Source organism: Artemia franciscana, chromosome 12, assembly GCF_032884065.1.
Source record: "Artemia franciscana chromosome 12, ASM3288406v1, whole genome shotgun sequence".
NCBI classification, from domain to species: Eukaryota; Metazoa; Arthropoda; class Branchiopoda; order Anostraca; family Artemiidae; genus Artemia; species Artemia franciscana.
The window spans coordinates 17,752,310-17,767,693 of record NC_088874.1 but is presented as its reverse complement, the minus strand read 5'-3'; the positions used below and the strand labels follow the sequence as shown (position 1 = coordinate 17,767,693).

The following is a 15,384-nucleotide window of genomic DNA, read 5'->3' as shown; positions in this document are numbered from 1 at the left end:
AAACATGATTTTTCCTACTTTTCTCTTCAAGTTCTGTATAGTTTTAATGGGCCATCAGGTTTTAAATGGAACGAAAATATAGCTTTTCGAGGATATAATAGTCTTGACTATAAGTTTAGCCATTTCTCTTTTATCATCGACTGAGGATACACAGGTATGTTTACATGTAAGGTAAATAAACATACGGTTTCTTGCTTTTCCCTTTATTTACTTTATAGTGGCGGTCAGGTTTAAGGTAGAATAGAACCATGGCTTTTCTGAGATAGAGTAGTAGGTAGCCTTGAACAGCCAAGTATTTTTGTGCTGTATCATTTATTTAAAATTTTTTTTTTTAGATCAAGTATGAAAAGCTGATGAATGGCGCTGATCCAGTTGAGAGCTTCTTGCATTTAAAGCTGAAAGAGCATTTGAATTCAGAGATAGTTTTGCAGACCATATCAGGGCTTGAATTAGCGCTTCAGTGGCTCAAAAGTACTTTCTTGTATATAAGAGCCCGTAAAAATCCTAAGTATTATGGTCTTGGAATAAAATATGACGAAATCGATAGGAAACTTCAAGGTAGGATGGAATTCAAGTTTATTTTCAGTTGCACACGGTATTACCATTGAAATGCCAGAAATTACTGGAAATTCTGTGGGGTGGCTTTATCAGACAAAAGAAACGTCCTTTTTGCTGTGTCAATAAGACTGATAAATAATTATCTCCATTTGAGCCCTTGCAAAATCAAGCCGTAAAAGTGCCTAAAGCTGAAAAATTGTTTTAAAGGTTTTTAAGTGTATTTGTCTTTTTTCTATTTTTTTTAGAAATTGTGATTTCCCTTTGAAGCAGCTTTTTTCGCGCTGAGATCTGAGAAAGAAATCCATTTTCAGCCCCAATTAAATCATGTTTTATTTGGAGTTTTTACTCACAACACGACTGAATTGGCCAATTGAAAAACTTGTTTCCTCCTTAAAAAACTCCTTAAAACCTGTCTTCTATTTCATTGGTTGACTAGAGTCCCTGGCAGTGCTTAATGAAAATAGGGCTTTAGAATTGGATTTGAAGAAAAATTACCTTATTTACTTTTGAAGGAAGCTAGATGTAGCTCCACCTCACCTGGCATCCATAATTCTGTAAATATAACCTTTCCATGGCGTATAATCTTGAGCGACAGCTTTGAGATGGTACAATCAGTTGGTGTCCCAGGGCCGACCTAATCGGTAACCCGCCACTATAGAAACCCGCCAAGCGGCTTTTCGTCATTCCTTGACCACTGTTTTTTTTGTTGTTGGTCAGGACGGTGTATCCAGTTTTCAAGCGATTGTGCTTAGATACTGTTAATTTGAAGACGTAATGCTGGTCGACACGACGTTGAACAAGACCAAGCCCTATTTGCCATCATTTTTTTCAGAATTTCCGGGACCGGTGTTCTTCTTAGAGCGCTTGCGAGTATTGTATACACGGTTAGCCGCCTTTATATATATATATATATATATATATATATATATATATATATATATATATATATATATATATATATATATATATATATATATATATATATCTATATATATATATATATATATTATAATTTAATTTTCTCCAAATTCATAACTTCGAAAAAAAAGTTACCCACCCTGACGCCTTGACAAAGTTTTTTCCGAGACTTGGAGCAATATTTTTGAACCAAACTTGAAAAGTTCCTGACTATGTCTTATTTTCATAGATCCTTCCTGACCTTGCAAGAAGGAACGGAGTGTAGGCATGATTTTGAAAAAAATATTCTCTGATCTTGCTTTGTAGATGTAGTACTGAATGTTTCCTTTACCTAGTACGGCTTTTTGTGTTTCAGGGGAAGTGGCTGTTCTGAAGAGAGAAAAAAAATATATTGATACGCATTCAAAGTGCCCGCCTAAATCATAATTCGAACTATCGATTTGTTAATGAAACTTTATTCGTGTAGAATAAAGACTTTCTCACTTGGAGAAAACTTAACGCTTTGTCCTTTTACTTCGTGATGTCATGTTTCTAGCATCAACTTCTGCTTTTAAATAGTCGTTTGTAGTACTCTGAAATTGGTTTTATAATTTTTCGAAATTCTTGAGAACTGATGAGAGCTGCTGTTTGATTTTCACCAGAGTTGCTCGATATCATCTAACTTGGGTCCACTCTACAAACCCGGGATGACGTGGATATCTGGGGCCAAAGCGTTATCGACCCCCAATTATGCAAATCCTCCGTTGAAAACAGAGATTGCATGAAGAAATTTAAGTAAAATGTCGGAAATCTTATACCTTGTTGAAATCACACTCATATAAGAATCTTCATTCTGTATGATTGGTAAGCCCAAAATATGGCTTTTGGCTGACCTCCAATACACTTTCCCTTTAAACTTACCCACATCGACGTTTTGTATGTCTAGTATTGGCTGCTAGATAGCTCATTTCTAAAGAGCTTATATAGCTAATGAACTACTTGACAAAATTTGAACCAGATTATGTTTAACAAAACTTCATAAACACTAGGCTAGGATAAATTTATGAGGATAGCTCTCCCTTCTTCGCCCAACCCCACCTCACTACAATAGTAACATCACCTGTGAAATAACTGAAATTATAAAGTAGAATAAGTAATATTAAACTTGTATAAAAGAGAAAACACATGGAACTGTCAACTACAATTTTCGATTCTCTACCTTTTCTAATGTAGATCTGGTAGCTACTGATAGTTTCTATAACAATTAGAAGAGAAAAAGTAGAATCTCAGTTCTTTTGACCTCTTATGGAAGAAATTTCCAATATTACCCGGGCTAAAGTTCAGGAAATGTCAATACATAGCTCAGTATAACGTCACTCCTACTAATTACCTTTGTGAGGAAACTTGCAGGCTGGAATATTTGTAAGATGAAAAACAGAATTACTTTAGAATGTTTGCTCCAATTTGCCAGAAGTAGTAAAAAGTAATAACTTTAAATGTCATACTTTGCTTTATTTCTTGACGCAAAATTGCTTACTTTCAAGGTAAATGTCACTCCGTAGCCTGTAATTTTCCCTTACATGGAATGCAAGTGTTTTAGGTCGACCAGCACACAAGAAATTGTCGCTGGAGGGTGAGGAGCACAAGACGAAAAATTATACGTAAAAATATGGGACACAGAAATAGTTATAAAAATATTTTAGATAATCCAAAACCATGGCGAAACTAAGAGAACACACTTTTAAAAGGTGCGTTATAGTGTGTTTTGGGGTAGTGGTGACAATCTTCTTGTGGTGCTCCTGAGAGTGGCTGGTAAACTGGCTTCTGAGGGGCAGTTGCCCCCCTACCCTGTAGCAAAGTGTGCCCTTGTTGCACGAACCAAATATTTCAAGGGGGGATATTGAGTTTACCAACTGGCTGGTTACTTTTAGCCACTCTTTCTGCCTATCAAAATCAGTGTTTCGATAAGAATCTGCAAAAACTTTCGTATATCAATTGGAGGTTCTAAATTTGGAATTTCAGAAACTTTGAATTTTTTATCTGAGAATTAGAATCTCAATTTTTCTCCAGTAAACCAATTACGGCGAGTGATAGGTACCCCATCCCCTTATACATACACCTCTAAACGTGATGTGTTGCAGTGATATGCAGTTTATAGTAGTTGTGTTAAAATCAAATTACAAGTGTAGTTTTTTTCCTGAAAAGTAAAGACAGAACGTAGAACTTCAAATGAGCAAGCTTAACGGGGGGGGGGGGTAATACTAAAAGGAAAAAAAGGTGAATCATATGGAAACTGTAGGATTTCTGTTTTAGTTATCAATCTGGTGCCTAGTGAAAAGCAGGTTGTCCCCGAATGGAGTAGAGGGTAGGCCGTAAGGGAGGATTTAAGGGAAATTAGAGCTTCTTGGGAGGGTATAAAGAGGGAAGTATTGAATAGATTGGGATGTAGGAAGTGCGCGCGTAGCTGTATTGGGCTAAGACGACCTGGTGCTACAGTAAGTTCTTGTTAGGAGTAGTAGTTAAATACCGAAACCAGATGAATTGTCCCAAGCATTTTATTTGGAGAAATATAAGTAAAATGAATTATTTATTCGAGGATTTGAGAATTCTGTATGAAAGAATAGGATTGAAAATAAATGTTAAGAAGACTAAGTCGTTTTGACTGGGAATAAGTGAAGGGGAAGAGGTGATGTTGGCTAACAAGAAGGTAGTTCAAGTGATAGATTTGCTTACCTAGGTTGTATTATTAGTAACGATGGTAGATGCAGTGAAGATGTTAAGAATAGAATATTGAAATCCATGTTTTTTTGTTGTTTTTCAGAATTAAAAAAAGCTGGGACGAATAGAAAGATAAGTTTACGAAACCAAGACTAAAATTTTGGAAGCCATAATGATGAAAATGGTCAAATATGGTTCTGAAACGTGGGCGCTCTGAAAGACGAAGGATAGGATGCTTCGTTAAATTTTTTTCACAAGAATCGTCTGTGTATTGTTTTTGTTTTGGGTACCCGTTTGACTGACTGTATTTCAAACAGTTAGCTAAACGAGAAACGTCTTTCTGTCCTGCTTTCTAGGGGTATAATGAGAGAAAAGTCAAGACGACTAGGATACTTTCTTTAGATGAAGGATGACAGATTCCCAAATTCGTCCTTTTTCGTCAACCAATCTAGGGCCGAAAGAAAAGCGGGTAGTCTCCGAATGCGTTGTGAAGAGGTCATAAATAAGGATTTAATGAAAAATAAAGCCTCATGGGAGGGGTAAAGAATGGAGCTTGGAGTGGGTTGGGTGAAGGAGGAGCTTGCGCAATTTTGTTGGCCTCAAGTGGCTTGGTGCGGAGTAAGTTCTTAGTAGTAGTTGAAATATTTACAAGCAATGGAAATGGACAGTTTTTCCTTGTAAGTTAGGATAAAATTGACAGAATTCTTTTTTCGTTTTGGTTTCACTTTTCTATTTATCCTAATTCTATTTTACCTTTAAAGAGCTCTGCGTGAGGAATTTAAATGGATTGGCAAAGTATGGTCTAATTTACTTTGATGAGTTCCAAATTACATCCACCGACATTGGGAAGATGATGTCGAGGAGCTACTTAGCCTTTGAAACTATGAAAATGTTCACAGAGGTAAGTATACAGTATAAGACTTCAGTGTTTTTCTTTTCAATAAACAAAAGTACTTTCATTCCTTCTAGTCTGCATCTGACCCACAAGCTGTAACTTAATTAGAGAATTCTGAGAGCCCAAATTTTCATTAGAAGTATAAGTGGTGGAGTTCCCCCTTATGTTGAAATGGTTTAGCAATGGCTAGATTTTAACATCTACCCACTCGTAAGCTAAGGTTTGACTTGTTTATCTTAATGTTTTATGATTCTATAATTCCACTCTTTACTTCTATTAGAAAAAAGTATTTTTTTTATTTTATTTTCGAAAGTGTCAGCTTATGTTGTATAGCAGAGTCTTCTTTTAGTAGGAGCTTGATTCGTCGCCTTAGAGTATGCACTATTAAAAGGCAATTATCCATATTCCACTTTGGTTCTAGTGGCAACATTTGTAGGAAAGTTTAACTTAGCTCTTCCAAATTGTTTATCAATCTGTTTTCCAGTAAAACTAAAATCGATGCTTCTGTACCCGGTTTGGGTCTCTTTGGATCAAAAGTCGGGGTAGTAGCTTACTAATTTTGGTACCCAAGGAATTTGAAGCTATCTAATATCGAGGATGCTGCTTGCTAGTTTTGGTATTTATGAAAATCAAGGAATGAAAATCAATCAATAAAAAACCGCGTATGATTTACTGATTGGATCGTAACTTTGAAGAACTCTTTCGATAAGAAAATATTAGTCAATGATTTAGGTAAAACAGTTCATAATAGGGATGAAACCTTTTTATTGGCAGTGAATAGATATAAAAATATTTAACTGGATATTTCGAACACATATACAGTTTTCATCATCAGCAGTAAAACTAAAAGACATGAATAAAAATTAACAAAATTTATACCTAATAAACTAATTACATATAGTTTATTGCTCTTATTTTTTTCAATGCAACAGCGGAGGCAAATCTCTTTGACCTTTTCGGTTCCGGTTCATTAGAATTATCTGACATATTACGTGGACAGAGGTCATAGCTCTTAGGTGAGGTGATATTTACTTTATTTAACCTCAGTAAATTATCATAAATAGAGTTCAATCAAAATTCACCCGTATCTCTGTTTATGGAATTATTCTTGAATAATTTTTTTTTTTAATTTCGATTGTTTCCCTGAACAATCGAAACCTGAAATCGTGAAATCTGAAGATTTCACGTCGGCCTTCTCGGAACATATCTTTAATTTTCCAAATCATTTTATTTTGTTTGAAGGTGTTTCTTTGATTTCTATGGACCAAGGTTTAAAGCAAATTTTCAGCAATTTTCAGCAAATTTTCACAGGAATAAGCAAGGTGCTTTACCGACTTCAGCTGTATATGGGTCCTAAAATTAGCAAACTACTGATCTGACAAAAACCACTGATCCGGATACCGCAGACCGGATTTTAGCGATAACTTCTCTTTTCTATTACTTCACATTGTTCGTCATCTTCGTTTATCTGCTATACTCGTTTAAGCTGCTATACCGACTTTAGCTGTCTGTGGGTTCTAAAATTAGCAAACTACTGATCTGACAGAAAGCATTAATTCCGATACCTCAGACCGGATTTTAGCGATAACTTCTCTTTTCTATTACTTCACATTGTCCATTATCTTTGTTTATCTGCTATACTCGTTTAAGCTGCTATGCTGACTTTAGCTGTCTGTGGGTCCTAAAATTAGCAAACTACTGATCTGACAGAAAACACTGATCCGGATACCGCAGACCGGATTTTAGCGATAACTTCTCTTTTCTATTATTTCACATTGTCCATTATCTTCGTTTATCTCAAATATATCTATGATTTTAGATAGTTTTAAAAATATAATTTGTGAATCGGAGCCTTAACCACATTGTGTTTTTTGCAGATAAACCAGTTATGGAAATTTAAGTTCTTCTTTTTCAATTTGATGAGCAAGTAGTGAGGAGGAAGTAATCTTCTACTAGTAGGCTAATTTTTTTGTTGGGTGAATTTTGAAATAAAGGAAATTGAAAAGAGTTTCCCATACCCTTTGCTATCAAACATGTCTTTCCTCTTTAAGTAATGTTAATCGGTGTATTAAATAGTTACAGGGAACGGAGACTTTGGACTTCCTTCTTTCAAAAATTAGTGGATGTTACGAGCTTCAAGATTTTACTCTAAGAGCAAATGAAAAGAGAACACTGAACACCTTAAATCGAGACAAACAGAAAGTAACAGTCCGATTTCCTCTGCCTGGAAAGATTAAGACACCAGATATGAAGGTCAATATGTAAGTAACTCGCGACCAAATAATTGACAAGTAATGTATATTTTAGAGTGCTATGAAGAGGGCCTATTTAGGGGAGTACGAGGGGGTCGTAGCCTTACCATTTAAGACTTAACCTGAGCCAAATTTAAACGTACATAAATTATCCTAATTCAGGGTGGCGTTGTCGCTCCTTAATCCCCCTTCCCTTCAGAGGCGAGAAGTTCATCTGTGCTTCACTAAAACTAAATACATTCCTCAAGTTGGATATTTGGATCAACCAATTTTTCTTTTACGTATTTGAAAGAATCTCTGGACTGTCTAGGGCTAAACAAAAAGCAGGTCGTCCTCATTTGAAGTGGGACGATGTTGTAAGGAAAGATTTAAGGGGATTGGGAACTTCCTGGGAGGGTGTAAAGAGGGAGGCTTTGAATAGATTGGGATGCAGAAGAAGCGTACGTAGGTGTGTTGGCCTCAGGTGGCTTGGTGCTGCAGTGGGTTGTTAATAGTGGTAGTTAAATGGATCGGGTCTAAAAGAAAGAAAGCAGTGTCAAAAATAAGGTCTTTAAAAAGAAGTAAAACTAAAAATGGACTGTAATGAATCTGCTATGTTGATAATTTTTGCCATATATCATAGTGGTGTCACCACATGTCAGTCTTCCCACCTCGTTCAAAAGGTTAGAGTGTTACCGGTATTTCTGCTTTCCTGAAATCTGTATAAACGGCTTAAAAGGTCGAAAATATTAATGAATACCAGTTGCATGTTAGACTAAAAGAATTTGATTGATTTTCACAACTGTGGTAATACAAATAAGCAAAATTTCAAGATGGTTTATCAGCATTAAATTTGCTTTTAGTTAAGTGAAACTATAATTTAACCGTTGATTTGGGAGGTGACTTATTTCTGGAGATTTTTTTTTTGTTTTTTGTTTTGTTTTGCTTTTAATTTTACTTCCCGTTCGTTTTTGCCTCAATATCGTCATTCGTAATACTTGTTGCTTGTTTAAAGTTTTATTCGCCCTTTACAATGCGTAAAAATTAACTGTTTTGTTGCTGATTTTTGTTTGGTCTTAGTCTGGTTTTAATTGACAGAGTTTTAAATATAATAGCACATATAACAGTTAAAAGTCGTGATGGGACATATAAAGCCGTGATGGGAGTAGCCACAAAGTGACTGTGGACTTATTATGCATTGCATGATTTGCCTCAAATTTGCAACCAAAGCCTCTTAAATCTTAAATTTGAACTTAAGAGAAATAAAACCTATAATTGAAATTTAAAACTCCGTATTTGAGTATTATCATTGACTTTGAGATAAAAATATCCTAAATCCTAAAATATCAATTGTGGCGAAAACCCATCAAAGTTTTTATTAATTTGTTTTGATTTTGAATTTTACCTTCTGCCTCTGATTTGTAGCAACAATTTGTTTACCTTTAAATGCCGACAGTATTATATGGCTCTTTCCGGCCTAAAATCTGTCCCAGCGCATGTACTTCCTTTTTAAAGCTTTCTGCATGTTTTGGCCCTGTATTTATTGGTATAATTTTAATTTTGTACATTTATTGGCAAGCATAATGCATGACGTAATTGACAATTTCACTCCTGTAAACTAAGCATTTCGGCAACTGATATAGATTTTTAAATTTATTAATTTTTGACATATAACCAGTCAAACTTAAAACGTAAAAAATGCTAGAAGCAATGAATGATAGTTCGAGGAAGTTGAAATTAAAATAAAGAGCAAATTCAAACTTTGAATGGATAGAAACTTGTCTAAAAGTTGTCCCTCATTTCGTCGTTAAAAAGTGATATTCTATTATATTAGAGTATAGCCAACTTTCAATATCGAATTGCAAAGAAGAATGGAAATTAAGCTTAAAAATTTTAAATTCTTTATTCTGTGAGGTGGTTGTTGGAGTTGTTGGGATTTTCCTATTTCAAAATTTTTTAATACTCAAAATTATATATTCCAAATCTCACATTTGGGATAGGGGGGGGGGGTGGGGGGTGGATACTACTTCCCTATGTAAGTTGCAACTTAATGATTTATATTTCATTAATGCATTGTCCAACTGAAAATTGGAGTTCCAAACGCGCAAACCTAATTCGCACGAAAAAAAATTATTCCTACAAGATTTTGGTCGATTTCTATCAACAAAGAACAATGCCAAGTGTTTTTTCTTTTTTGCTCTGATTGGTCAAAACCAAGCAGTCTCCTCTCCTTCCATTTCACTTTGGCCTCAAATATTTATTAATGTAGAGTTTGGTTAATTTCTAGCAACTTTCGTACTGCCTCCCAAATCTAATGTTTGGGGTATTGGTCTTCCATAATTCTTTTTTGGAGCGCTTGAAGTAGAATGAGCCCAAAGGATTTACCTTCAGTTCTACAATTCTGCATATTGATATTTTGTGCACAACTCGACTTTCAACAAGGTGTAGCATGCCCACCATTTGTAAAATATGTGCTTAATATATTTTGAGCCGGGACTTCTTTAATTTGTTTTAAGTTTGGAGTAATATTAGCCTTTAATCTGTCATAGTATTCTATTGAAATCCAAAACCCTTTTTGAAATATAAATTTAATTTTTTATACATTCGTTTTGTGATCTCGGTGGTCTTTTAGGATTAAAGTTTAAATGTTTAGGTCCATTCCGCATTGGGCACCTGCCTTGGGACCCATCAACCGGCCCTACTATCATTCGGATTGTAACTCCCCGCATGAATCAAATTCCAGCAAAACGGAATGTGACTACCATTTGTGATGCATATACTGCCTAATTGTACTTGCCTGTGCTACGTTTGGCTCCAGGGGCGTCTGTCCTTAGTTTATTACTCTAGAATGGTTCTCTGAATGATGGTGGGTCGAAATAAACATAACATCTCTATATATTTGAAACAGGGAAAGGAGGGGATGTTGTAGGGTGTATAGGCGACTGGGTCCTTCATAGGAATCCTTGTTTGATCATTGAAAATCTATATTTTCTGAGATTTCAACAAGGTGCTACATTCCACCATTTTGAAATATTTACTTGACAACTCCTAATTTTAAAAGTCTGTATTGCAATACTTGCCTCATATTCTTGTTCAGTAATCTCGTAAATCTGTTCTAGCCAAATCTTTGCAGAAATTAACCATCTTAGTTTAAGTATGTACTCAATTTGTTTTGATTTTGAACGGTAATATTGTAACCCTTAACGTTTTGGAGGCTGTGAAGACAAGGGCCAATCTTCTATGACACTGATGGTTATAAATCTTCGTATAACCATGATTTCGACATAAATTAACACATCTTTTATTCTGGTAAAAGCAGGGAAAGAAAAATCAGGGATGGGAGGGGAAAGGCTCAAGAGACTCACATCGGAGCCTCAATCATATATATTGCAATCCTTGGAAAAAAATTGAAGCTACACTGTCATTTGTGTTTTGTTGAATCACTGTCTTTACTTAGGCAGCGCAATAGCGCTACCTAAGTAAAGAATGATTTTGGCTCAATTAATTTTTTTCTTTTCTTTTTTTTTGGTTTGTTTTAGACCAGGGTGCTTCTTATCGAAGGTGTTGTCGTAGAAACTTCAAAAAGGGCTTTGAAATTCAAATGGCTAGTGCCCTTTTAATAGTCGAAAGTGATTGGAGGGAAATTAACCTCCCTCCTACGCCCTCCATTTCGCCAACACATCCAAAGTTTTGAGATAGCCATTTTTGTTCAGCGTAGTTGAAAGGTCCGGAAATTGTGTCTTTGAGGATGACAACCCCCCACAGTCCCCAGGGCAAGGGTTGTAAGTTATGCCCTGAGGAATTTAAGGTTATGGAGAAAGCGTTTTCTTAGAAACTTCAAAAAGAACTCATTCGGTAGGAATTTGAGGGGGCTAGTGCCCTTTTTAATAGTGAAAAGTGGTCAAAGGACAAATATCCCCACCCATGGCAATCATTTCCCCAAACATTTCCGATCAAAATCTGATATAGCAATTTTGTTCTGTGTAGTTGAAAGGTCCAGAAATTATGTCTTTGAGGATGACAACCCCCCACAGCCCTCAGGGCAAGGGTTATAAGTTATGCCCTTGGGACATAAGATTTTTATAGAAAGTCTTACGTAGAAACTTCAAAAAGGTCTCATTCGATTGGAAACTGACAGAACTAGTGCCCTTTTTATTAGTCGAAAGTGATCGCCCCCCCACGCCCATCATTCCCCCAAACACTTCCAATCAAAATTTGTTCCAATAGCCATTCTGTTCAACGCAGTTGAAAGGTCCGGAAATTATGTCTTTGCGAATGACACCCCCCCTCCCTCAGGGTAAGGGTTGCTCTGGGGGTATATAAGGTTTCTATAAAAAGCGTGGTCGTATAAGCTTCGGAGGGAGCTAATTGTATGGGAAATCAGAATCTCTAATGCCCTTTTTAAGAGTCAAAATGATCGGGGAATAGCTACCCCGCACACGCAGGTCGTATTGTCCCCAAATGCATCTAATAGAAATTTTGATGTAGCCGTTTATTCAAAATAATCCAAATATCATATAACAAGGCTTCTGGGGTTGAAACAAACCCCTAGAGCCTGGGGGCAAGGGTTGTAAATTATGTCCAGGAGACATTTAAGGTTTTTATGGAAGAGGTGGTTGTTTAAACTTTAGAGGAGGCACATTTGGTTGAAAGTAAAGGTAAGGTAAAGAATACGGCATTAGACTTTACAGTCCATACCGGTTGTGCTGATCTCCATTTCTTGGCCCTTCATCCAGGAAATACAATAGGGGGCTGGGCATCCTGTGCTTTCGCACACCCTTCCTGTTTACCTTCCCCAGATTTCTCTAGGTACACATTCAGAGCTGGATCGACTTGGTTGAAAGTTGGAAGTTCTAATTCCCTTTTAATTGTCAAAAGTGATGGAGGGCATCTAGTGTAGGTTCTTATGGAAAGAGTGGTCGTATATGCTTTGGAGGGGATTTATTGGATTGATAATGAGATGTTCTAGTGCCCTATTTAAAAGTCAAAGTGATCAGAGAGAAACTCCCTCCATCGCACACAAACACGTCGTGTTTTCCTGAGGTGCATCCAATAGAAATTTTGAGACAGTCCTTTTATTCAAAATAGTCCAATGATCATATAACAAGGTTTTTGGGGTTGATACAAATCATCAGAACCTGAAGGCGAGGGTTGTAAGTTATGCGAGGATTGTAGGTTTGTAAGTATGTTGAACTAACCAAAAAACAATATTTGTATCATAATACTACTGCTTCTGCTCCTACAACTGCCACTACTGCTGCTATTATTATTATTGCTACTACTACTACTACTACTACAAAATCTAAGACCACTACTATTAACTCTACCCCTACTGCTACTACTATAACTACCGGTGCTACTACTACTACTACTACTAATAAACCTAAGGATGTCAAGGCGAAAATTTAGAGTAATATTGTAACTGTACTGAATACTATGCCCAAATAGGTTGTCAAGGGGACGTATCAGCAATGCTTCGGGACCGGTTGATGGTATTAAGTTAAAAATTTTATCCTTTGTTGAAGTGGATTCTGATGAAAAAGGTGCATACTGCTACTAATGCTACTACTGCTACTGCAACTATTACTACTATGCAAGCTAAGGGTATTAAGGTGAAGCTTTTAAGGAATATTTAGGCGGATGCTGAACCAAATCAAAACGGACTATGATCATATAGCTTGTCAATATGGTGACAAAGCAATATCACAATAAAGGCTTACATTAGACGCTAAGTTAGACCTTTCAGGGTAAGCTGTAACAGATTTTGAACTAGCCCAAAAACACTATCTGTATACTTATGATGTTACTTCTACGATTACATTAAATTGAAATGTTCAGGGGAAGTGTTAAAAGGGCATATAAGCAATATCATAGACAGTGCTGCTCTATCATGGTTAGTAATATCATTGGTACTTTAAAGGAGCTAATTTGATTAGAAATTCAAGGTTCTATTACCCTTTTTAAGAGTCAAAAGTGGTTGGAGGGCAATCAGCCCTCTTCTTTAGCTCATAATTTTCCAAACAATTTCAATCAGAATTTAAGATAGCCATTTTGTTAAGCATGACTGAACGGTCTTGTAACTGTATCTCTAGGGCTATTGCTTAGGTCAGCCCCCCACAGTTATGCAATTTGCCCATTATGTATTATGTTCCCATGTGGTATGAAAAAAGAATAATATATAAATGATACATTGAAGCCTTGTTCCCCTTTCAAGAAGCCTTTCCGCAAGCAGTCTTAGGCGCAGTAGCAGTCCCAAGTAGTCGCAGTCGCTAGTAGTCTCAGTAAGAAGTAGTCGTAAACGCGAGTATTCACAGTCAAAAGTAGTCGCAGTCGTAGATGTAAGAAGTCAAAGTCGCAAGTAGTTTCAATGAATGTCAAAAGTAGTGTCAGTAGCCGTCGCGGGTAGTCACAGTTGTAAGTAGTCATAGTCGTTAGTAGTCGTTGTCGAAGTCAAAAATAGTCACTGTTGCAAGTAGTGGCAGGTGTAACCAATCGCAGTTGCAGTACCAGTGGTTGGGACCCTGAAAGTATCTTAATGTAAATACTCAGCAAATTTTATAATTTACAACCCTTGCCCCTTTGGCATGGCATACCCAGAGGCATAGTTATTTGACCTTTTGACTAATTTGAACAAAATGGTTGTCTCAATATTTCAATCAGTATTTTAGGGGAGTGGTCTATAAAGAGCAAAAGGCTAGTTCTCCTCCGATTACTTTTTAGCATCCCCCTTAGCATGCACTAAAATTTTTAAGTGAACACTCTTAGCCGTTCATGAGATATTGCTTATAAGCCCTTTTGACAACTAACATGTACATAGTGTTGTTTCGATTTTGTTCAACATCGTGCTCGACATTTCCTAAAAGTTTTACCTTGATATCCAAAGCTGTTTTGGAAACCAGGGGTCAGACATACTCCCCTCTCCCAGTAACGAACCCTAATGTAAACAATGGGCAACTTGTAAACGTACAGCCCTTGCTTCTGGGGCTTTGTGAGACTGTGTCATCTCTGGAGGTATAATTGTTTGACTTTTAGACATTGACCTGAATAAAATGGCTACCTAAATATTTTGATCGGATGTCTTTGGAGGAAAGGGAGCTAAAAAGGGTGTTGCCCTCTGATCAATTTGGACTCTTAAATAGGGCACTAGGAAATTCATTATCCAATTGAACGAGTCACCTCTGAGGTTTACACGACTATCTCTCCCACATGAAGTGGCTCTGGGGGAATAAGAAACCGAATAATTCATTGATGCCTTGTGCCTCTTTTACTATAGGCAACGCTAGAGCGTTGCCTCTGAAACAAATGTGTATATAGACTATCTGTATAATTTGGATCAGAAGCTGAAATTCATTACGATGTATTGCGGGTTTTTGTGGTGTGTGGAGAGGGGGTGGCATGGGGGTACATTTTTATATATTTTTTACTGTTCTAATTAAAACAGATATCTTAAAATTTTCATTACAATGCATTATGTGTTTGTGTATGTATGTGTGTGGGGGGACTTTGAGCGCATAAGGTGTCGAAGGGGTTTGTGAAATGGAGTGAAGAATCAGCTTTTTTTATTTAATTTGTTTGTTATTTGCCCACTTTCTATTAGAAATTATTTGACTCTTGAACCCAAACTCCCGACCTTTTGGCTGATCCTCCCTTTGAGAACATCTTACCGAACAAGCTGCTCCAGAAAAAAATGAAGCGAGGGGGTAACGTGATACTAACATGTTGTATTAATTTGTTCTTTCCACTACAATCTACAACAGAATAGTTTTTTGTCTATTTTCTTCACCCTAACATGCTTCGCATTCGCGGTTCTTTGCTGTTTTTCATTTTGATCATTTTCTTTTTGATTATTTTCGTTGATTCTCTCACATTAAGTTTCCACCTATTTCCTTGCAGATTAATTCAAGCTGCCATTGGATGCCTAGTTTTACCTGATCCTAGTCTATCCTTGGAAGTTCCTAAAGTTCTACGACTATCATTGCGTATTGCTAAGTGTAAGTTTTTTATTGTCTTTTATCAGTCTCATATCAACGGCTCTAAGTTTCTAGGCTCATTTATATATTTTTAATGTAATAGAGAGCCATTTAA

General features: G+C 36.4%; 1 protein-coding gene across 1 annotated transcript in view; it reads left to right on the top strand.

The window, feature by feature from the left end:
* Nucleotides 1-15,384, top strand: part of LOC136033782 (uncharacterized) — a 102,342-nt gene that overhangs the window by 51,716 nt on the left and 35,242 nt on the right. Inside the window, exons 9-12 of the mRNA XM_065714685.1 lie at nt 336-558; nt 4,935-5,074; nt 7,145-7,329; nt 15,193-15,290. Of these exons, the coding sequence (XP_065570757.1) occupies nt 336-558; nt 4,935-5,074; nt 7,145-7,329; nt 15,193-15,290 (646 nt within the window). The remainder of the gene's footprint in view (nt 1-335; nt 559-4,934; nt 5,075-7,144; nt 7,330-15,192; nt 15,291-15,384) is intronic.